Source organism: Poecile atricapillus, chromosome 3 (genome assembly GCF_030490865.1).
Source record: "Poecile atricapillus isolate bPoeAtr1 chromosome 3, bPoeAtr1.hap1, whole genome shotgun sequence".
NCBI lineage: Eukaryota > Metazoa > Chordata > Aves > Passeriformes > Paridae > Poecile > Poecile atricapillus.
The window spans coordinates 54,164,621-54,189,304 of NC_081251.1; the positions used below are offsets into that span (position 1 = coordinate 54,164,621).

The 24,684-nt window shown below is 37.5% G+C and overlaps 1 protein-coding gene across 5 annotated transcripts in view; it reads right to left on the bottom strand.

Moving 5' to 3' along the window:
- The window catches only part of PTPRK (protein tyrosine phosphatase receptor type K), a 382,502-nt gene that overhangs the window by 274,779 nt on the left and 83,039 nt on the right, over nucleotides 1-24,684 (bottom strand). For all 5 annotated transcript variants that reach the window (XM_058834980.1, XM_058834978.1, XM_058834979.1 and 2 more), the window contains exon 2: nucleotides 23,563-23,685. In XM_058834980.1, coding sequence (XP_058690963.1) covers nucleotides 23,563-23,685 — 123 coding nt within the window. The remainder of the gene's footprint in view (nucleotides 1-23,562; nucleotides 23,686-24,684) is intronic.

A 24,684-nucleotide genomic window follows, 5' to 3' on the forward strand; every position in this document is an offset into this window, starting at 1 on the left:
GCACAAGCATCAACCACTGACAGATAGAAGAACTACCTAAAATTGCCTAGGACAAGGAAGCACTAGTAAATACTGGGTCTTTCCCCTCCATTTTAGCAAAGTCCAGCTAAAAGCAGTCTGTTACATCCACAAGCAGCACAAGACTGCAATTTTCTTGCAGCCTACAAATGCTTTCTATTTTCCCATTCAACAACTTTCACAGTAACTCAGTATTTGCTAGGCACTTCTTGCAGTAAGCAAAGACTTACTCCAAAGTTTGAACTAAATTGAAGCACAATTGGTGAATTGTGCTTCACACACTTTAATATTTTGATATCATCCAGCCACTCAATAAGATTTTTCCACAGCTCTCTAGAATATGATGCAAATTTAACCATCCTAAAGAATTTTATTTTACGTGGAAACCTTTTAGTCCCAGAGTGTATCATCTTTTCACAAAACATTCCACAAAACTTAGAACAGCAAAGACCAGAGGATATATTGCAGAAATCCTACTGATAGCTTTTCCCACAGTAATGACTGGCTGGTTTTCCTCCTTCCTACTCCAGTCATTTGCAAAGGATGGCACCAGGCTTTACACTTTGAAGTGTCAGCAATGGTCAGACTAATACTTCCACAGTATTTCAGTTTCTTTTTAATTCCCAGAACATTATGCACTGCTGCCAGTGATTCCTTTCAGTGGACAGTACTCAAGGGCTTCCTGTAAACACTGCCATAGATGTTCTTATACAAAAACTCCTCTACTGTGTACATGCATTTAAAATAACTTGTTTAGCTCCCCTGTAATAAGATGACCTGGAATATTCTTTTTAATCCTTCAATACCTGCTGTCCTCAACAGACACCTCCAAGCTCTTAGCTTCTAACATCAAAAGCTTCTCACAAAAAAAGTTGGGGTTTCAATTAAATTCTAAGCTTTTAGCAAGATCCTACTAAAATTCTATCATGGACAGATGTGTTTGCAGAATTGCATTTAATATTCCAGGCTTTGTACTCTTTCCTGTTTTCTCACTGATATATAGTTCACACTTCCAATATATTTCATAAAAAAAATAAGATCTTGAGCATTTCCAGGAACCTCATTCTTTCATTATGGCTAATAAAGCTTGAATTCACAACTGAGGATGCCAGCTTTCTTTCCAGCTTAATTCCAAACCTCCCAAACAGCCAGAAAACACAATGCCACCACTTTATGCACACATCTACAATATATCAAACACCACACTTACCAACAGCAATTGTCTTTATTTTAAATATGCCCTTACTAAAATGGCACAAGGAGAAAGATGTTTTATTACATTAGACTAAATAGTACACACCTGAACTCAGGAGTGTTAAGCAATTGCTTGTCCTTGTCATGGTAGGAATGAACACAAACCAAACCATTCAGTGTCATTAGTGATGACCTTCACAAATCATAGAACAACACAACCCAGTCTTCTTCAACACTACAAGAACTTTATGCAACACCTGAACAATTTAAGGTCCACTGATTTTCCAAGCTACCTAAACAAGCCAGCCTTTGCACACTTGTGAAAAACTGAAGGGTTACAAAGCTAAAGACACATCACCATGGAGCTATCTGATATACCCGCATTGCTTGTTTCTTAGTCAAGAAAAACTTGTCAGGCAGTGAGCAAGGCAGTACTCACAAAAGGACTTAAGTTAGGAGGACAGTCTCAGTTTTTGAGATGGGCAGAATAACACATTCCTTAAATACCCAGTGCCTTGTCACAGCTCTACCTAAAAGAAATTTAGAGGGTTGTACCTAAGCACATCTTTGAAGAAGTCTACTTTCCTTGAGCTGTCTTCAAAATTTCACACTTTTGTCAAACTGAAGTTACTCCAACCCACTTGATTAGAAAAACAGCAAGTCCTAGATTACAACTATCTCCCCTTATTTATCTCAGCCCTCTTGCACAGATGATGCAGAAAGTACATACATCAGGAAAGGGTAAAAATAAAGGTAGAATTCGGCTCTTTTCAAATTAAAAAAAAAAGCCTAAAATGAGACCAATCTCAAGCCAGACTACAGGTCATTATGACCCCTCCAAGGTAGCTTGTAATTAGCAAATGTGTGTTTGACACTATAATTTTATTTTGATTGGAACAAATTTATGTTTATACAAAATCTGTGGCACAGTAAGTCCTCAGAGACAAGAAAATTCTACTAAGAAAAAAAACCCATACTTAAAATTCTTCTTCACTCTTGGAAGAGCTTACACCTTTACATTTATTATATCTTGTTATAACAAGTAAGCCTATTACACAGGCTTTCTTAAAAAAAGCTTGGCTTCAAGGGGTGGAAAGAACAAATTAAATTTATTCTCCTTTGTGGGAAGGTTAGGGCAAATAATTAAATCATGCCTTCTGGTTATTAATTGATTATTTCTATATATTTTAATGGTCTTCCTACAAATCTTCAGAAAGAAAGTATACAGCATTATTATCTTGATTTTAAAAAGTTTGAAAAGTTCATAATTTAAGTTTAAAATAAAAAAGTTATACTAGGATTTAGATCTTTATGTCTGTTTTTCAGGTTTTAGGGGAAGAAAATTGTTTCAGTAACAAAATCAAACACAGTTTTCCTTTTTTTTTTTTTTTTAGGTTTATTTCATTAAGTTTTGGGGTTTTATTCAACGTAGTTGTACAAAAAAATAATGAAAATATATGGACTTTCCATTATCGATGTCAGTATTTCAAAGACTGAATATTTTAGCCAATATTTCAAGATTTGAAAAAAAAAACATTGAAGAAAAACATGTAACAAAAATGCAATCTATGTAGGATTGGCAGCATTGTTAATAGGTAATTATAGGTCTAAAATGTTAGTTGCCATAACAACTTGGAACAGTTCTATATCCATTATAAATCTTTTGGTCTCTCTTCATATGTATGCTTATTTTTAACCCTGACTTCCTCTTGATGCACTTTTTGCTAAGCAACCTCATTAGCTAAACTCCTACTGTGTCAGATTGGCAGATAAAATTGCAGGCATTCCCACCGCCAAACAAACATATTATCTTCACACAAGCTGCCAGATGTGCCATATATCTTATAAATATGGGTTTGCACCTCCTTTAATTATGCTCTCTTCTCATGGATAGCAAAAAAATCTCCAAAATCTCTATCCCTTAATAGAGTGCTTAAAGATTTGAAATTACTATATCGCACCAGTTAAGGGCACAATGCACTGCAATTTATGCACTCACTTAATACCATATGGCAAGTCATAAACCTCAAACTTGAAAAACATTAAAATTATAACTACCTTCTGCAATTTTACAAACTTGTACTATCTCTGAGTAGATTAAATCTTTAGAAATTATTTATTTTACAGCTACATTTTGATTAAAGAAAAACAAACTTAGGTAAAGTTTAAAGAAAATTTGAACAAATCTACACTTGCCTCCTCTCTCTCATAAATCTCTAATATTGGCATGCACTCCATTTATTTGTAGAATTTTCAATATAATGAAAAGTCATAACAGTAATAAAACTGTCTGTGTTGCCCCAGGAAACTGTATATAAATTAACACTGACAACATGAGAAATCCACCAGAAAAATCAAGCTAAAATTTTTATTATTAGAAAAGATTAGTGGCATAAGATGAATATGTTGTGCCAAAGTTGAACTTACTCTGAGTTCCATAGCCAATATCAGATTGAAAAAGTAACACAGGAATCATAACAGCTGTGCAACACTTGAAAAGGAAATGTTTTTTCCAATGAACCTCCAGTTTGCTCCTAATAGAACTATAGACAAAATCAAATCTGCTTTCTATGTACAGAACACAACAATTAAAGATATAGACAATACTTTCAGAGCTGGAAAGCTCCTTTGTCCTTCTCTTCAGAAGCATTAAGTCTTAATAAAATTATTCTACAGTTACAGAAAATAAGAAAACAAAATTCAAAGATTTCACAGAAAAAGAAAATGTTGAGGGCGAAAGGGAGCTCTGGAAGTCATCTGGTTCAAACTTCCTGCTCAAGCAGGGTCACCTAGAGGTGTTTTCCCACAACAATGTGTTCAGCAGTTTCTGAGTATCTCCAAGGATGGAAACTCCACACCTTCCCTGAGCAACCTGTGCTAGTGCTCAGTCACCTCTACAGTAAAGCAGCATTTCCAGATGTTTGGGGGAATCTCCTTTGCTTCAGTTTGTGCCCATTGGCTCCTGTCCTTTCACTGGGCACTACTGAAAAACCCCTGGCTCAGTCTTCATTACACCCTCTCTACAGGTATTTAAATACAGTGCCAAGATTCCCCAGTTTCCTAGTTCTGATGTACATTTGGTCAGGTTTAGAAGCACCACTGTGCTAGTGTCACATATGGAGTTTACTGGATGAAATCAAGCTCTCATGTAAAAATGAAGCATCCTGTAAGAACTGTGCATTTAAGTAGGTCTTCAAGAGAAAACACTTGGGCAAAGGAACCATTAAAATACCTGCTTTCCATAAAAACATCTAATTATTCCATTGGTGATTCAGCCTTTCATTTCCTTCAGAAGTAGAAGATTGGCTGTGGTTTTATGAAGCTCAAAGCATCAATAACTTGGCCTTCGTCATATCAATTTTACCCTAACAAAATGTGAGTCAAAGCCATTCACTGTCTCTTCTCCCTCATTATGGCAGAACCTCAAATTCCAAAACAATTACATTTGACCTAAATTTTGCCATTCACTATGGCAATGATAATTCTCTATATGCTCTGGCTTGTAAAGCAATGAGAACAATTCCCTAAATGTTATATGTTGAGTCAGCCTTCTGCAAATAAAAAACAAACAAATCATCCTGCAAACCCTAGGTCATGTAACAGATTCCTTGTTTACATTGCATTCCAACATACCCACCTGCTCTAGAAGGGTTTAGTCTTCAGAAATTTTTTTCAGAATAATTAATTTCATGAATAACTCCTTGGTTATATTTCAAAGGTCAATTAAGAATTCTGCAAACGGCTCGCATCTCATCAAATTGAGAGAAGATTAAAACTCGAGTCATTAATTTTTTTGATAAGCAGTGCAAATATGTATGAAAAATGCTAGTTCTTTTGCCTCAGGCTTCCTTAGTCCATCACTTAGTCTCATTTAGCACATAGGAAGGTACTTGAGGGAGGGAAAGAAATGAAAGGAATAGCAGAATCCTTAAGATCTTGTGATCTATATATTAATGTAAGCAAACAAACTGATTGTGAAACACCAAAGTCATATAGCTGCAGCTTCAGATGTACTTTTACTTTATGACCTTGTGCCTATCTATGCATGGGTAACTAAAAGCATTTCAGGAGGTGGGAGAGGGATGGAGATAAGTCAGAGCAAAAAGGGGAAGGGATGGCTGTGAAATGACAAATGATAAAATCAGTGTTTTTTATCATTTTAGGCAATGGAATGAAATAATAACTATCTCTAGTTCTAATTAACATGTAAGGTCAAAGACAAATATCATTACGTATAATTTTTCTTTCTACCATAAATTTCAATCAAGTACAAAGGCATTGGGGAAGCATGCAAATTACTGTAGGTTTTTCAAAATACTAAAATTAACATTCTTATTTAACACAAAAAAATATTCACTATCCTATCAAGTCTAACGGAAGAATTAATACATGCATTTCAAGTTCAGATCTTTGATCAAAGTTTGTTTTTCCAAGATCTATAGTGGTTTAGATCTTACAGGGAACTAACATGCTGATGATTTTGCAGAACAAAGACTTAGCTGTGGTAAATGATGAATTAAAAGCAACATTAGGTTTATGTTTAGCATGAAACATTCCATAATATTTTTTTAATTATCTAAGAGCAGACTGGAATAGTAATCTACATTTTAAAATACTTGTATTTTTTCTTAGATCATGCTTTTGTTTTAGTTCCCAAACTTTACTTTAAAATACAAAAATTAAAACAAAATCATAAAATATTTATGAAACCTGGCAAATAATTTAAACATTCAGTCCCTTAGCTTACAATCATATGCTTTTGTCAATAAACCTCCCTGACTACAATTTCAGTTTTATATTAATACTGGATTTTCTTTTTCTTTGTAACTGTACAATTGTAGAATTTTAAAGAGAAGCAAATCATGAGACAAAGAGTCTGAATCCCACATTTATAGTTTATATTTGGAGGAAAGATGGAAGGACACAACAGATCTTATTTTCAGCTGTCAGGGTTTCTTTAAGTCAGTTTTCTCAATTGTAATGCTTAACTACCCACAAAAGATTTCAGTACATTTCCAACAAGTCATGCTGAGTCTCAAAGTGAAGGAAGACAAACAGGTGATGGGGATGTGGCACTCTCCACACCACCAAAGCAGCTGTTTTACAACTTAGGAATGGTTGTTTCCGTAACTGTCCATCTGCAAGTGGACTAACACAGTGAACACTTGTTCAATGATCCCTTCTGAAAACATGCTGCAGTATCCTGAGCACTTATCTACAGGATTATGGGTAGGTAAATTACAAAAACCTTTATGCAATTCATTAAAGAGGAATTTTCTAGGATATTCCAAGGGTATCGTAAGTTTTAGTTCCCCAATATTTCGGCATGCATCCGTTAATTTAGTCCAAGGTACTAACTATTTTCTTCAATATTTTTACAACAAATGTTTTGTTGGTTTTTTTTCTTCTTTATTTTACTGTTTAAGTAAAAGTTATATGCAGGACACCCAAATAAAATAAAAAACAATTTAACCTATTTCACACTTGAGCAACATTGAGATTTATATTAAATAAACATGATTCATCTGTTAAACTCAGTACCTACACATTATAGCAAACATCAATTGTGTTACATTTCACTCAATAGTGGTTTACTGAACTGGAGAAAAAGTGAAAAATACTTTGATTCCCCTTTTTACACTCTTAACAACTAAATTTGATTCCCTGTACAGATCAAACTTTTGTAAAGAATCAAGTAAAATTTCAAATTTACCTTTCCAAATATTGCTGTAGAAATGTTAGATCCTATATAAGTGATATCACAGCTTCCTTGCGGAAAAATCATAAATGCTATCATAACTAGGATTTGAGTTAAGGATGAAAGAGATGGAGCAGATGGAATGCAAGAGATAAACATTTACATGCAAATATCTTTGTTAACAGGAAATGTTTTAGGAGAAGCTATCAAAGCACATGGAAGATAAATGTTCATCTATTTAAGTCAGATATATTTGAAAGTTTCGCCTAGCAGCAAAGTCAGCTAAAGTCTGCAAGCAATCCAGAAACAGCACATGACTCAAAAAAGAGCAGCAAAGATATTTTTTTTCCCCAGTTGCCTTCTCAGAAGTCTATAGGAAACAATACAGATCTGAAAGAATACTGCTTTCCTCCCCTTGGTAAGGGAACTTGGTGCTCAAGCTGAACAGAATACACTGAACGCAGTGTTTGATGTGCTGTCCCCCCACAACACCACTATTTCTGATTTAGTCACGGAAAAGTTAAAACATTCATTAATCCCTAATTTTCACTTGCTATCTTGTAATCAATTAGCTGACATCAGGAAGCCTACCTGGGGTATCTGTTCAAATCCCTGGCTTAACAAGGGCCTGTTCACTAAATACAAACCTGCCGCAGCTGTCATGATGACAAAGAAAGCACTCTCTTGCTCCCCTATCTTAAAAGGCTGGAATTGTAAAACATGGTTACCTCTAAAACAAGCTTTAAATAGCACACAAAGTTCCACAACCAAGAAGCTGAAAGTACAGCTCGAGCAGCTTTGTATGTGATGTTTGTTTATGAAAATCTTATGGAAGCCTTCTTTAAATATATGACAGTTATATTAACAATATGTAACAATATACAAATAATGCAGGTCCTTCAAGGAGGCATTCATATGGCTCTCCAGCAGTGCTGCAACCTCTCATGTCTGGGGATTGCACCTGCAATAGATCAGTGGATCCACATGCACGGGATCAAGGAGAAGGAGAGGTGAAAGAAGAATAAAGTTTCAAGATATATGTAGTTTCAAGAGTGACCACTGCCATGGCACTAGGTCCCAGCCCCACTCTTCAGACCCACTTGTTGGTGCACAGAGCAGGTGGGGTCAGCCCCTGAGATCTCAGACCTGAACGAGGCATGGAGCAAAATGAACCTGTCTCAGGAAAGTAGGGGAAGAACATGGAGAGGTTTTAGAAAATGGTAAGGACAGTTAGCAGACTGGAGGAGATCTGGGCTGGTGAGGGGTGATCCTGATCTAGGGAGATGGCGCTGAACTCTTGACCACACCACAGTTTCCCAGTTTACAAGTCTGAAAATTTTGGCAATCCACGGTACAAACTTTAAAACACTGCCATACTCTGAAAATATAAAAATTAATAAGTAAATAAATCTTTCCACTGAGCAACTTCCTGGCTGAATAAACTGCATTCTTCCCAAGAGACAGGCCTAGCTGCCTTCAGGGGTTTGCATTCCAGCTCATTACTCATTTTGCACCTTCATAACACACATCCATGCAATCACTTCTCCACTTCAGACTGAATAAATACTTATTTTTTCAGTTGCATTTGTAGAAACTAATAAATACATAAACAAGCTACAAAACCAAGATCTGAAGTAGGCCAATTACAGTCACTGAAAACTAAAAAGTGACAAAACAAGCAACAAAAATCTAAAGTAACCCAAATTGTTTTAATGTTAACTTCCCTCAGTGAGAAAAGAAATGTTTAAAATAGGGCAGAGAAGATTTTATATGACTTCTGCTTGCAGTCGCTAGACACAGTGTCTTTGGTGGCTGGCTTAAATAGCCATCACCAATTAAACCTTTTCCTCGTGCAGCCACTCTGGCCCTTCTCACAAGAGCAGAAATTTCTTCCAGACTGACTCAACAGACTCACTCTGCAGTCTCAACAAGAGGCACTTTCCAAATCCTTAACATTGTTGACTGTTCCATTCTCTGTTCTTTGCCATTTCTCAGCATCTGGTTTTGAAACAGACAACATCAGGAGGGCAAATGCTCACTATAGATGCAATTACATTCTTCCCACCAACAATTTGCACTCCAACTGTACTTGCATCCATACATGGTTGTAAAATCTTTTGTCACTCCTGAGACCTCTTGAGTCATTGTTTTTTGAGTCCCACAGCTAGAGTTAGTCATAAATGGCTGACTGAGCACAGGTACCAAAACAAAGAATACTCTGTGAATAAAACACTACCTTCATAAAACAACAATAAAATCTAATTATGCTACCACCTTTAAGCCTCATTCATTCCTTGATATTGATTGCTCTGCTGTCAATATCTTATCAAACGCTTTCCAGGCAGATTTTAAAAAGAACTAAGAGTTTTGGATAGTTTATGGTCTTTAAAGAAATCCTAGCTCATACAATGACAACATCACATCAACAAGCTCACCATCACATTGAAACAAGAAAAGCAGAAAAACTTGGAATAAATTATAGTCTTTAAGCAAAAAAAAAAAAAATCTAGGTTATCTTAATGGCTTTAAAAAAATCTGGAATCAAGGGTTTCATTCAAAAGGTCCTGCATGGATATAGCCCTGTCCTACAGATTTAACATGAATTTATTTTTCAGCAGTTGACATTTGATATCCCAATTACCAGAGGGCAAAGAAAGTACTTTATTACTCAAAGCCAATCCATTATTACCAGAATAAAGATTATTGTCCAGTATCTATTCCTGAGCAGAATTCTCAGCTCCCTCAGATCTGTACTACTACTGCCTAAACCAATTTATGTCAGGCATCTTGTTCAACTCATTAGTCTATTTCTCCTATTTAGTTTTCATCATCCTAATCTTCTAGACCTTAATTTATATTAATTCTTAATCAACATGCTCATATACCTGTTTTCATGAAATCATAAGAGTGGTTCAGTTCAGAAGGCACCTTCAGAGGCCATTCTAGTCCAACACACTACTCAAATCATACTAAACTATATAGCAGGCCTATCACACTTCTGGGCATCTGCTCTGATTTTACCACTCATCAGAAAGAACAAACCAAAATTTTCCATATTCCTACTTGTGTGCACTGCCCCTCATCCCATCACCCTAAGGAAAGCTACCTTTCCTGTATCTTCCAATGGGGCACTTCTTGACCATAAATAAGGTTTCCTCTGAGCCTTCTCTCCTCCAGGTTGAACACACCTGGCTCTTTGAATCTCTCCTTGAATGTCCTGTAATCCAATCTCTGATCAGCTTGGTAGCCTTTTTCTGGACTCATTCCAGCATGCCCATGCTTGTCTCATCCTGGGGAGCCCAGAACCAGGTACATCACTTCAGATGTGTCTCACCCGCGCTGAGCAGGAGGGAAGGATTGCCTGTGTGTACTCCAGCAGCCCCAGGAGGCTGTTAGCCATTCTTGTTTCAAAGATGCTCTGTTGGTTCAAGCTCCAACAGGACTCGCAGGCTCTGCAAAGCCATTGTTCACCTAGCTGGCCCCAGTCTGTGCTGCTGCATGAGGCTGCTGGTCCTCCCCAGAGCCAAGACCTTGCATCTCCCTTTGTTAATCTTCATGAAACTCCTGTCAGTCTATTTCCTGCAACCTGTCCATGATCCTTCAAGCACAGCCCTGCCCCTCAGTACACTAAAGACATTAAACTAACCACCAGCAGGACTTTGCACCCCTGATCACAGCCTTGAATCTGGGAGCTCAGCCAATTTTCCACTCACCATCTTTTTGCAGAGCTCATATCTCCCCAGTTCAGAGAAAAGTAAACTATGAAAGACTGTGCTACAGGTCTACTAAAGCCAAGATATGGACACATACTACCTTGCTCACCTCATACTACAGAAAGCAGTAAGATTCATCAGGTGTGATTTGTTGGCTGCTCCCACCACCCCCTTTCTTGCCTTTCATGTGCTTGGAAACTGTTTCTATAATGATCTGTAGTTCCCTGTATCCTTTTTCTAATCCATTTTAAGAACTGATGTGACATTGTCTTTTCCCAGTCCTGCAAAGCTTCCCCCAAGCACCATGAACTTTTGAAGATAAGAGAAAGAAGTCTCACAATCTGCCAACCCCTGGATGCATTCCAGCTGGTCCCACAGACTAGTGAATATCCAAGTGGTTAAGTGATCCCTCTGTCCACATCTCCTCAGGTACAGTCTTGCTCTCAAGATGCTGAAATGTTTGGGGATAAATTCTTATGTCTGAAAACTGAGGCAAAGAAGGCATCAAGTACATCCTCTGTCCCTGGGTCCCTAATCTCACTAAACAATGGGCCTACACTCCCCTAGCCTTCCTGTTGTTGCCACTTATGCCTGTGGAGGAAAGCTTTCTTGTCAAATTCCAGCTCCTTTTCTAGCTTGAATTCCAAATGATCTTTGTGATTTCCTGACTCCATCCCTATTATGAGCAAGCAACATCTCCATATCCTTCAAAGTGGCCTCTCCCTGCTTCTCTGTCTGTGAACTGTCTAGTGCACAGGCTCTGTTCATCCATCATACCATTCTACCATGCCTGTTTAACTCTCTGCAAGGCAACAGTCCATCCCCGTGCCTCAAGAAGCTGTCCTTGATCAACCAGCTCTCTTGAACCCCTTTGCCCTTCAGGGTACCTCCCGATGGGATCCTGCAAAGCAAGTCCCTGAAGAGGTCAAAATCTGCTCTCCAAAATTCAAGTCTGTAATTCTGCTGTTAGCCCTGGGGACTCCTCAGGATCTAAAACTCATGGCTCATGATCACTTCAGCTGACACTGCCCTTAACCATATGCAAACAGCTTTTCCTTGTTTGTAGCATCTCTAACTGTGAGTCTTTCACCAAGTGCATAAAGAGGCCCTCATCTGTTTCCTGCTCTGGACAGACTGTAGCAGACACTCACAGCAAAATCACCTGTGCTGATTTATTTTCTGATCCTTACCCATAAGCTATGTACACTGCTTTGATTCTTTCACACTCCTTAATCAAAATCTTCATAGAAATTCCACATGAATATTACATGAATATAATTTTTATATAAATATAAATTATATATGCAAAATAAATTGTGTACCTTGTGAGTAACATGAATTTCATACAATGTAAGTAAATTTACATAGTAATTTTAAGGAGATTTTTTCATACAAGGTCAGCTGGTTGGGTTGCAAAATTCATTTAGCCTAGAGGCAATCAGCAGACTTTTTTATCTAAGAAGTTCATTGTACACTTTTACCCATGTTTTCTGTAAGCCATTGCACAAATACCTCTTTGTTGAATAGGCTATATTTGCTTGATACAGAGTTGTCTCCATGCAGTCACTTGCTCCCAGGTGACCAATATTTCTCACTTGGTAGTAGCCTCCTCCTCCTCCTTATACACTCCATGAATTCCAGTGGAGAATGTTTTCCAACAATGTGCAATCAACATACTCAAAAGTACTGAATCCTCCAAAGAAGCTGCTTACATGGTACTCCAGATTTGGAGAGAGCACTTACACACAAACGTGAATATCCATTGTCTTACTTGGAAGATGAACAGACTTTCCCTTGGTTTCAGACAAGTTCCAACACAAAACCATTAGCAGGAACATGCAATGAAAACCTTGGGGCTGACAGGGTAGAAATTGAGATTATCACAAAATTAAAAACAAAAGATGAAATTAAAAACAAAAGCTGCTGTTTACAGCTTACAGGTATCATGACCTAACAACTCCCTGTGTCTGCCTCTCCTCTTGTTTTTTTGCCATTCATCCTTTCAGCTCCTTCATTCCCTTGTGCTGCTGGCTGTGATGCTTGTCAGACTTGAGTCAAGTCAATTCACTAAGCCAGATGAATCCAGAAAAACAACAACATTTTCTCAGGGATAAAGAGCTGTATCAGCTCTCCGTGAGCTCTGATGAGTAAAGCTAGCTGAGGAAAGTAGCTGAAACATGAAGGCAAGGGAGGAGAGGGAGTAAAGATGAGCAGAATAATCCCTTTACTCAACAGTAAGGTATTAGGTGAGCTCACTGTGACCTGTGAAGCTGCAACCTAATTGGAAACTTATACTGGCTTAATATCTACCTGTAACTCCATCTAATTAGAAAGGAGAGCTCTTACTGCCAGTCTGGAGGAAAGTGATAAGAGACTTCCTACAAAGCCTGGAGCCAAGGCAACCTGCTCCCATGCACTGTAACCAACAGACACAGGAACCCATCTCTACTGCTAGTACAAGGGATGCTTGCTAATGTCACTGCAAATGTCACTCAGCTGCATATTTTCTTTATTTCTTTTGAGAAAGTCCACAAGTTAGGAGATTTCAAAGCCAGCCATAAGCCTGGCATACACAGTGGAGAAGCTGATGGAAGGTAAAGGCTATGTTAGCAGATGTCGGCTATACCAAAAAGGAAAAATTAATGACAACAGCGTCTTCTGTTTGTATGCCATGTGCTTGCTGATCCCTCATTCATGGGAATAAGTCAAGAGCACACAAATGCACAAGGAAGATGCTTCGTTCATACTGTTTTGTTGACTTTCTCTAAAAGATTAAAGTATGTCTGGTTCATGTTTATACGAGGCTAGGTTTTTGAAGCTAAAAATAGTTTGATCCCAAACAGAGTAAATAGCTGTCAAATCCTCAGAACTGCTCTTTAAAAAGACAGAACACAAAGAAGTTTGGGAGTTTTGCTAACTCCACAACAGGTGAAGAGCTGGGTCATCTCCTCCACCTCAGTAACACCAGGTCAACTGGAGTACCTGGAATAGTCCAGCACTGTACATTGTAAGTGTGCCTCTAAGTTTCACATTTATGTTCTTTTTTTTTTTTCTGAAACTGTGATTTTAATGCAAAATAGACTGAAAGCTTTAAAAGTTATTTCCTCTGAAACAAATAAGAATCAAATTCTTCTTTTCTTCAAGAAATAAGTAGCAAAATCACCACCAAAAAAAAACCCAAAAATCCCACCCTTGAGCTTTTATTAGGTCAGAGCATTAATTAATTATAGCTCCCTAGACTAGAAGGGTCTGGACAGAAGTAGGGTTCTGATGGAAGACAGGTGTTTTCCTAAGTCTGCTGAGGTGATGGAGAGCCTAGAGAGGATGGGGAAAATATACTTTTTTTTCCTCTGTGAGATAGACAGTATGTAAAATGCCAAACAAATTAAAAATGCATGATCTAATTCAAGTTTTCCTGCTTGCTAATTTACAGTTTAAAGCTGGTAAAAGTCCACTCCCCATTGGACAGAAGCAACATGTTTCGGAATGAAGGAATGTATTGCATTTTCAAAGTCACATTCTTCTACTGGGTCATGTTCTTAATGGATTTAATTTCTTTGGAATATTCTAAAAGTTGCTCTAAAAGATACTTATATATGGTTACTCTTTCAATCCCAGGAGGAGATGAGATAAAAAATAAAAAGACATCTTTGAATGTTGCTCTGTGTGTGGAAGCAACATTACACATGCTAATGATTAAACAAGATGCAGAAACAAACACAAACATCACATAGAAGGCAAAGCAAAGCAACACAGAGTCTGTTCCTGTACCTGACACACACCTGCTCCTTCCCTAATAAGCATCACCTCAGCAATTGCCTCTTCACAGCCTACACGCTCAGAAATGAGAATTTATGTAAGACCGGTTTGCCTTTTCAAAGTGTTTCTATGCAGCAAGCTGGGAAAGGGGAAAAAATAATCCCAGCAGAGAGGTTCCGGTGTGGGGGAGAATGACAGAAAATAAAATAAAAAAGGAAGGAAAAATAAAAAGGAAAAAGAGATGAAGCAAACCTTACTAAGTCAAAAAAAAAAATTTAACAAGTATCTACAGTAAATAATGATAGAAATGCGAAAATTAAATATTTTGCAGTTTTCTGATAGTAATTGTTTCATCTGCTCACTGCAACCTAAGAAAAGTTTGAACCTTCTCAGTTAATTCAAAATCTGTTCTATAAAATAATAATTTCATTAATACCACCATTGAAGTCACTATTAACAAACGTTAATGACTGCTGCATCAGCATGGACTGCAGCAAAAGCACAAGGGAACATAAATTACATGCTGAGCAGTAAAAAGGCTGGAGCTCAGAAATCAATATTTAAGCAGACAGGAAAATTTCAGGCACTGTACAAGGAAAATGTTAAGGAAAGCATCACTTCCCTTTGTTTTTTTTGCTATTGTTTGGCATACTGATTTTTATCTCATCTTAATTAAACGTTTTTGTTAGTTTTTCTAGGCGTTGCTTCTTCTGTTGTTGGGGTTGCCATTACTCAGGTTATAGATTTGTAGGTAATCCAGATATTAGTTTATAGCTACATAACAGATCCTGTGGTAAATTGGGAATGCTCTTACTCTGCAGTGAATTCGAAGATCTCACTGCTTCCCTTCCATGAAGAGGCTTTGCATCTGCTGTGACCAAAGTCAGAAGATAGCCCAGGGAAGGGTTACAAAAGGCACAAAGGGTTACCACAACATCACAGAAATAGATTACCACAGCCATAGAAATACCTGGCACTTCTTTCTGAAGTTTACTGCTTCAGAAGTAATAATCTGCATTAGCAACCACTGTACATTACTCATTCTATTACAGGTTTTTCCATCTTGTCTGAACACCAATCTTTTTCATACATCACAGTACTTTTCCCTTCACTCTTCTCCCCAAATATCTCCTATGTGATGTTTTTACTTATCCTTTTCCAAATAGTAAAATTATTTTAATTTTTTTCCCTATTTCTGATCTGGCTTCCCCTCCATCTCCTACATGTGGTTATATTACTGCTAGAAATTGCACACAGGTGAGTGGGAGCGGAAAGCAGAGCAATTTACAGCAACCTTTCCAGTCAGGGCAACCTACAGAAATGCTAAAGCTAAAGAATAGGAGCAGACATAGACAGGGACAGGGAAAAATGCCACCTACACTTACAACAAACCGAAGCAGCCACGCAAGCACGAAATAATGTCACATACACTAGTTGTCTGCTTTTTTCTTTTCTGTGAGAGGGTCCAGGCAAAGGGTGCCAAACAGAGGGTTCAAGGTTACCAGATGTGCTGGCCCTATGCCTTCCTCTGCAAGCAGAGGCCCACAAACCCTGCCAATGCCCTGAGCCAAATGAAGCCATGTGAGAAGCAGCATTAGTTTAACTTGGGTCTGACCTTCCACTGTACTTCAAAATAGCCCACAAAATTTGAAGGTGAGGCAATTGCTATCTTCAGGAGAAAAATATTAATACATATATACACACACACAAGCAAGCTGAGAGTGAAAATTATGGTAGGACAATGGCACAACAGGCAGACACAATACTCAAAAGCAGGGCTGGCTTGCTCCTCTCCATGCAGGTAAGCTGTGAGAAACCAAATAAATATTGTTCCTTGCTGTGCTTTGGACTTTTAGCTTTGCACACTCTGAATGCCTCTAAATTCCTCAAATAATCTGTAACACCCTCCAGGCTACCAAGGAGCTATTCAACCCTGTTTTCCCTACAGTTTTGAAAGGCCAGCACAGCACCATTTTGCTTTTTGTTCACCCTTAACAATGCTACCAAAATAGCAGTTCCAGGTAATGCCTCTTACTGTCATTCACAATTCCTGAAGCAGCAGTTGACTTCATACAAGCAATGAAACACTTCCACTTACAGCCCAGGTTTCTGACCAAGAGTGGCAAGAATTGACCAGAACTGGTCATTTCTCCCTGCTCACAGTGCCAATCCATGCCTTGAACTCCTTGAGATACAGATACCAGAAGCTAGAAAGCTGCGCCACTCAAGAGAAGGCTTTCACAAGCAGGAAAAATGCTTTGATGGTACTAGGACAGCAAAGGTGGATTTGTCCAAAAATTGACCTACTACTTTGAAACTCTATAACAAAAAGATTTCTCCCCTTGTTTTAATTTAGTAGTCCTGATTCAGAACAATATCTTAATATACTTCAAATATTGAACTAGCTTAAAAAACAAAACAAAACAAAAAATGAAGTAAAAAGAAGGAGCAGTTTCTCAGAAGGCTACATTTGATACACTGGATGGAAGGGTAAGGCTGAACAAAATAGTATAGAAGAGGAAAAGGAAAAGTAAAACCAACCAAATCAGTGTAGATAAGCAGGTATAGCAGCTGGCCTTGAACGTGAAATGATTTTGTGTAAATTTAGCAAGAAATCTGTGTCATTGAATGAAAACCCAACACATTTGTTATTCATATGTCAAACTAATTACTATTACTACAAAAACTTTACTTTTACTAAACTCATGCCTAAATTTCTTGATGAAAAAATGGCTTATCTAAATGTACAAAAGCATTACAAAAACCGATACACTGTACAATATCTATAAATCCTTCCCTGTGCCCCTCCACTGCTCACCTTATACCAAGTGTATTAAGAACAACCAGGAATCCGTGGATTTGGGTCAATAGATTGAAAGTGCTCTGTACTGAATGAGCAAAATAGGATCAGGATGCTTACACGTGTTTTTTAGACAGACATTAAATGCACTGGACTAACAAGGTAGGTTTCTTTCTGTTAAAGATGCTACTAACAAATAATATAAACAATAAAACAAGCACAAAGCTTGCTGAACAAGAAAGGCAGGAAAATATGTTTTTCCTGATCAAGGAAGTACTTCAAATTAATTCAGCTCCACAGTGCATTGACAAATTAAACAGAAAATAAATATCAGTCAACTTTTGGGGTGAAGGAGAATATGAAGACTTAAGCATCTGAGGAAAAATAATAAAGCCACCTTCAATAAAACATATCTATCCTATCACATAAAGAAATGTAAAAGGGAGAAAGACAACTGGAATTTCTTAGCAGCCCCAAACATAGACCTGAGATTTTGCAATTTATTTCATAATGTAATGACCCAGATAAGCTTTCAATTATCAAATTTTAAAACCACTACATTCCTGGATTGCATTTGCCAATCTACGAACTACTCAACAAATTCCCTTGCTCACAGTTTCTCTGACTTTACACCAACAATGCAAATCATAGAGCAGAAAAATATTGAAAATTCAGTTCTCAGCTGCTCAGTGGACTAGTGAACTTCGTTAGTCTGTCTATTAAAATAAAGAGATCCAGAAAGAGACTCTGTTTGAACTTCACCCTTCTGTAGCACAAAACAGCAAGCTGCCACATCCAGCGTGGAGCAGCAGGACTGTGGAAGAGCTCAGTAACCCAGGACATGGTGAGAGTTCTGCTGCTGAGCTCTCAATTCTTTCCATGCCTCAAGAAATACACTTTTTTTCACTAGACACTGCTTCACAGTTAGCTTTCATCTCACTATACCCTTACACATCCACATAATTTAAATTTATTCATGGGTTGTCGGATTCATTTTTACAGGAGAAAAATTCAGGTTTAAGTGAAGTAAAAGGCCAGAAGTTTCATCTATATGACATTTACATTACAGCTTTCCTTCCTGAGCTACATCCATATGAAATCTATATTAAAACACAAATTTCATGACCTTTTTTCTCCCTTCTCTCAGTTATACATTTCATAAACACTTGCATTGGTCCTGTGCTGAAATTCATTTTGGGTCATGCAGGTGACACAAAAGTTATTTCCTTTCTGTACAAGGCAGAACTTAAATAGACCACAACTGACCTTTCAAATCACAACAAATATTCAACACTATTTGTACAGGAACATTCAAGTTTCACTCAAATGTAAGGATGTAATTTTCATATTCTTTTCAGGCACCCTAGAGGTTTACCCAAGCCCTGTACCCACTCAAGCCACCAGCTAACGTGGTCCTCATCAGCTGCACAAGCATAGTAAAGCTTTTTACAGATGCACAATCAACTAACTGGGTTAACAAACTGACCCACACTGCATACTTTTTTTTTTTTTTTATTTCCAATCCACACAAGTACACAACCACATGTGTATCAAAACAACTACGAGAAGGCAGAAACATGAGAATGCCTCTGGGTATGACAGGATGTGGTAATGAGCAGTCAGACATTCTACCTATAAACCATAAAAAAAGAAATTACCATGAAAGTACAGCCTCAAATTTTTTGTCAACACATTTCCTCCCATCTCCACTATCTTTCACCATATACCTTCTCCATTCTGAAACAGCTCTGTAGGCTTCTGCCAAAATATCACCCTAAACCAGAATATGTTAATGTTTTACTTTTCAGGATTGTTTTGTTTCTTTTCCTTTCTTTCAGAGCAGTGAGTTTAGCTTTATTCTTCAATGGGGCAGCTTAAAAGGTTATTTATATAATTTCTGTAAAGTGAAAAAATTATTTCTGTAATACTCTTCATTGTAACAAATAAAGTTGGTATTTGCAAAACTCTATAATACTAAGGAACATTTTTAAAGATTTATCCTGTTTTTCTTTAGTCATGCTAGATAACAAGTGCAACTAAGACTTCCCCCACTGCTGTTAATTTAGTTTTCTCAGATTTCTATAAAATCAATTTTAAAAAATTAGCACACATCCAATCCAGGCACATTATCCATCTGAGAGATCAGAAATAAGACGTCCATCTCAGCACATCTGTATTGTTCACTATAATTTAGACATACTTCAAAATGCATTTGTAACCAGGAGGGTAATAGCCCTTATATTAAAAAAGCCCTTCATTAAGTGGCTCCCATCACACAGCCCATTACAAGCTCTCATGCCCTGACCTTGCATAGCCTCAGAGTAATGTTGCTTTTAACAGGCAAAGCAAACAGGGTAAATAAACTATCTTATCTATCTAGGGGTAAAGCCATCAGTAAATGTATTATTAATACAGATAAAATCCCCCTTTGCACATCTCCAGTGGTATAAGAAAGCACTATTATTTACTCTGTCTTCTGCAAAATTAAGTTATCCACACACAATGAATAATTCCCTAAAATAACTGGAAAATATCCATAGACAAAATTGGATTTCAGCTTAAGAGCATTCTCCAATTTCTATCTTGTATAGCGTAATGTATAAAAATAACACACATGAAAACATAATACATGCTCTAAAGGGTTTGCTTGAACATCTAGAAGATGTCTTTCCTTACACGAATCAAGACCATGAGGTAAAATACTTGGACTTTTTTTTTTGTCACCATGTCTACAAAAATACAACACCTGTTTACCAGCCCTGCCTCCCATAAAATGCAAATGTACAGTTGCAGAACCATTTCCACACATGGAACATTTCAGTAGTCTTGGAGTGGTTGACCTAGAATGGTGATCCAGAGAAAAGTCTGTATTTTATTTAAAAGGTATTTGAATAAAACTGAATGGGTGTGAGGAGACCATTAGTAGTCAGCTTTGCACACTTCCCATATATAAGACCAACATGTTTAAAAGATAAATCATGTGCAAGTCCAAGAAAAGGAAGAAGAGCTGCATTTCTCCATGTTCCATAACAAATCCTGGCACTGTTTTAGCCCACAGCAGATACAAGAAGTCTTCAAGGAGCCCACACAGACTGACAGAGCAAAATCATAGACTCCTTGAGAATATTACTAATAAAGACTGTTTCCAGTTGAGAACATTCCTAAATGCCAAACAGCTGGAAAGTAGCAGAGCAGTCAGAGCATGGATCAGCACTTTTTTGTCACAACTTCTTGCCTAGGCAACTGCTAATGGCTACATACAAAATCAGCAGATCTTTAGTTTGATCTAGCACAGTTGCTTTCATGTGATCTCAGAAAGCTAATATTGGAAATCAGATATTTTCCCAGGTCTTAAAAAAAGTAAACCAAAGATTTCATCATGTGCGCTGCAGTTCGGACAATTTACAAGTTGGTGTTTAAAGCTGTACTCAAGCACCTGCTTTAGGTGTTCACTTTATTTTGAAATTAATCATTATGTACTGTGTATATTTTTCCCACAACAGAAGATAAGTGGCTTTTGCCTCTGCTCACAGCTTAAGAAATACAATGTAGGTCAGTCTAAAAAAAAAAAAAAAAATAAACCTGAAGTTGCATTAATTACTCAGAGGTAATTACACTTGCTTGCTTTACCAATAGCATTTATTATTGCTACACTGGTATAATATTTTCCATTAGGAGAAGTTTTTATATTTTCATAGCACTCTGAAGCACATGCCATTAGGTCTGAAATTTCCCATGATTCATCATCACTCTCCAAAGCACAGCGTTGATTTAAACTACCACCTCTCTTGATTCAAAAGTAAAACACTGGCACTTGTCAATCTAACACTTGCCGTAACATTAGAAATTGTCAGTTTTTTCCCTTTTATTATTTTTTTTACATGTCCTATTCACTCTTGCACTCTTAATTTTGGGGAGTTTTGTTGTTTGGGAATTTTGTTTAATAAGTTTTTCTGAAGGTTCTGAAGGCTGAAAATCATCATTTGAAAATTGAGTATAATCCTCTGTAACTGCAATGACTCTGTGAATGTAGTGAAGTTAGAGCCCTGAAAGTTGCATACTCACTGTAAGGGCATTATCTTGTTATCACAATGAAGAACAGTGCTGCTCCCGAGACAATTCTATACCTGAAGCCCCCAGTTAATTGTATTCCAAAGGGATGTAAAAGACAAGGGCTCCAAACACTACAAAAACGTGTCCATGTAGAGGAGGTGTCAGTTGGAGGTTTGGGCCTAGCTGAAGGATTATTATCTGAGAAGAGATGCAAAGGAACAGCCTTTTCTCTAGGACTTCAGTTTCTTTGCTGCTTAGTTTTCCTGGGTACTGCTTCCCTTCTCTGCTGTCACTGACAGAACAGGAAAAAGTGGTCCCACAAGAGATTCCTAGCTTCTTCTACAATACAGCATTTTTCGTAGTGAAAACTGCAGTAGTTTAATTTGATCTATACTTTCATAACCACATCTTACTGTGCTTGTGTGGCTTCTTCATGAGCAGTAGAATGCTTTCATACCTACAGTCTCAACAGTAATCACAGTCACCAACGTTAAAACACTGCACAGCAGATGACTGCACACAGTAATTTCCCTTCTGCTTTTGCCTGAACCTCTTACTGTACCATTTCCTGCAGGTCCACCAGAAGAATTCAGCACTCATTCTAGAACTATGTTACCTTTTTAGACTTAATTTAAAATCATGCTATTTCAAACACAAATGAACTTGAATATTTAGGTATGGCATGCATCTTCAGAATCTCAAGGCTCTGAACTTCTTAAGCGGAAGCTCACCAGATCAGAACAGATTTGAGGCTGAGTTTTAGTCCACATCTCAGTCACCAAATATCAAACTTGATACAGGAAGTCTAGCATTCTAACCAAGGGAAGAAAAAAATAATAACCAGAGCTTCTTCTGTATCTCCTTTGGACTATCTCTGAAAAATTCCTTTTTTTCTGATAGATTTTATTGAGCAGCCACAATTTTGAATAAGATACAAAAAAAAGAACTTCCTCTGAAAGAATCCATGTGCTACACTCAGAAAAATGACTCTATAGCAGAACTGAACAGAAAATACATGCCAGAGACCACCGTGTCATTTAACTCTGAAAACTGCCTAAGGATGATAGCTATGTTATTTGGGATAAGCAAGAAACTATCCTGTCATTTAGATTCATTTAAAATACAATTGCTCAAATTGCTCTTCTTCCTATACAAGGTGTGCCAAAAGTCTGAGAATACCAAATTTTTCCCAAAATGGTATTTCCATCACAATTAAGATACCTCCAACCTTTATAAAAAACATACATTCTGAAAAATGTAAACTGAATAGGAACTAATTCTGGCCTTACTAGGGGAGCTTTTTTAATAGAAGACCATCAAATGTTGAGGTTTCAGGCTTTAAATTTATTCTTCCTCATGCAATACTGAAGCACCAAAAAGTCCATTAAATAAAGTGTGGGTCTTGCTTAATTAACCTATTTTGCAAGTATCCGGCATGGTAACACCTGCTCGTATCAATGACTCCAGAGCAGGGAGAATCCACCTAGGTAGTGGTTAAGAAGTAAAATTATTTAGATCAACCACCATCAATTCATAACAGTATACAAAAAGGAAGGTAAGGAATAGTGCAGAGGTGAGGTTGCTTCTGTGTGGCAACATTTCCCACTCCTTCTCCACATATACCTCACTTCACAAAACCTTTTAGATACAAATAAAATAGCCATGACCTTTTTTCCTCCTCTGCATGATTAATTACTTAATGTATTATTAATTGGAAAATGTAGCTGAATTTCAAATGCTTTCATTCTCTCAGCATATCATGCTGTCTGGGAAGCGCCGATTAAGCTGTTCATCAAAGGTGAGCAGGCAAGGTCATGTAGGCTGTGCCTCTTCAGTTATTCATTACCTGTCCTAAATAGTAATTAACAACAGCAATATTTCCATAAATCAAAGCTTTTCTGATTACCTGCAAATGATAGGAGGCTGGGGGGGAGAGGGGAAAGAAAGAATCAGTGTATGAGGTTTTTCCATATATCGCTTTTCTCACCATTTCTTCTAGTGCCTACCTGAATAATTGAACTGGTACATTGGCTGTCATATAAAACACATAATTTGACTTGAAGTCAACAGGAATTCTACATGGAATAAAGAGGAAATTATAGTTTCCTTTCTCCCTTCCCTATGCCTCACCCCAGCTTTAAAGGGGTATTTGGTCTAAGAAAGCTTCTCAATTACCAAGATTATCATATTTACTATTTTTGTTCCTTTTTATTACTTCCATTATCAAGGTTAAAGTGAGGATATCAGACCACAGCCTTGAGGCCATATTCAGTGAGGCTTTGAGTTTATAAACAAACTTATCCTTCAGCATCTGTGATGTTTCTCACCTTGGGGCATTTCAGGTGGCAAATAGTGAGGCTCTTGAGCGCTGACATGCACCCAGTCGAAATCGTCGTACAGGTCTTGGTGGTAGTCACAGGGCCCGGGACCATCATCGAAGGTGCATCCTCCTAGACAAGAAACTTGTTATTAGTTTATTTAAAAGCAGAGATCTTCCAAGAGTCAAGCAGAGGTGTTTCTCTGGGGCCCACCACAACTGCAGCACCCACACAGCAGCTTTGTACCACAGCTCACAGGCTTGTATTTACAAAGCTAAAACCTGCAAACGATTCACCCATCAATATTTCCCTCTCTTTGGTAAAAACATCACTATTCCACACAACCAATTTCCAAGAGCACCTTCTGTCAGAGCAAATCATAGCCTGAAGTCACTGATTCAAGTGAAACCTTTCTCAGAGTCTGTGTGACAAAAAGCAACATGCTGTCTAAACCACACGGGAAACTGAAAATAATAGACCAAGCTCAAAGACCAAAGATGAAAATCAAAAGCTCTGATGCACTGAAAATATAAGCAGTCCAAACACTGACAACAAGGATAAATACTGTGCCTAGAATAGTCAGAAAAAATAATTAAAATTACTTAGAAATTAAATAATTGCTGCAGAATGAATTGGATAATCTTGATTTACCAAATCAGTCTAGCATAAACATAGCAAGGCATTTCTTCAGGGTCACACAAACAACAGATATGAAAACCTTACAACAAAAGTTGTGAGAAGTGACAGAAAGAATGGAAGAAATGTAAATGATGGGAGAAGGAAAAAAAAAAAAAAAAAAAAAAAAAAAGAAAAAAAAGACGATTCCCAAGTAGCACAATAATGTCTTCCCTGTCTCATTCAGTAAGTTTTTTATTCCATTCTTAACTCAAGGCCATTAAGTAGGCTGGGAAAAGAGAGAAGAAAGCAGGCAATCACAGAAAAGGATCAAGGTTTGAGAGGGAAGAAACAAAGGAATCAAAAGAGCCTGGTCAAAGAAAAAGAAGAGCATAAAGGCAAGAAAATACAGATGTCATGCATACAATTTTACAGCAGCTGTTCTCTATGCATGGCACACAGCCCTAGAGTTTGCTCCTCCTACTCAAAAACAAAAGGCAATACCAGGAGAGAGTG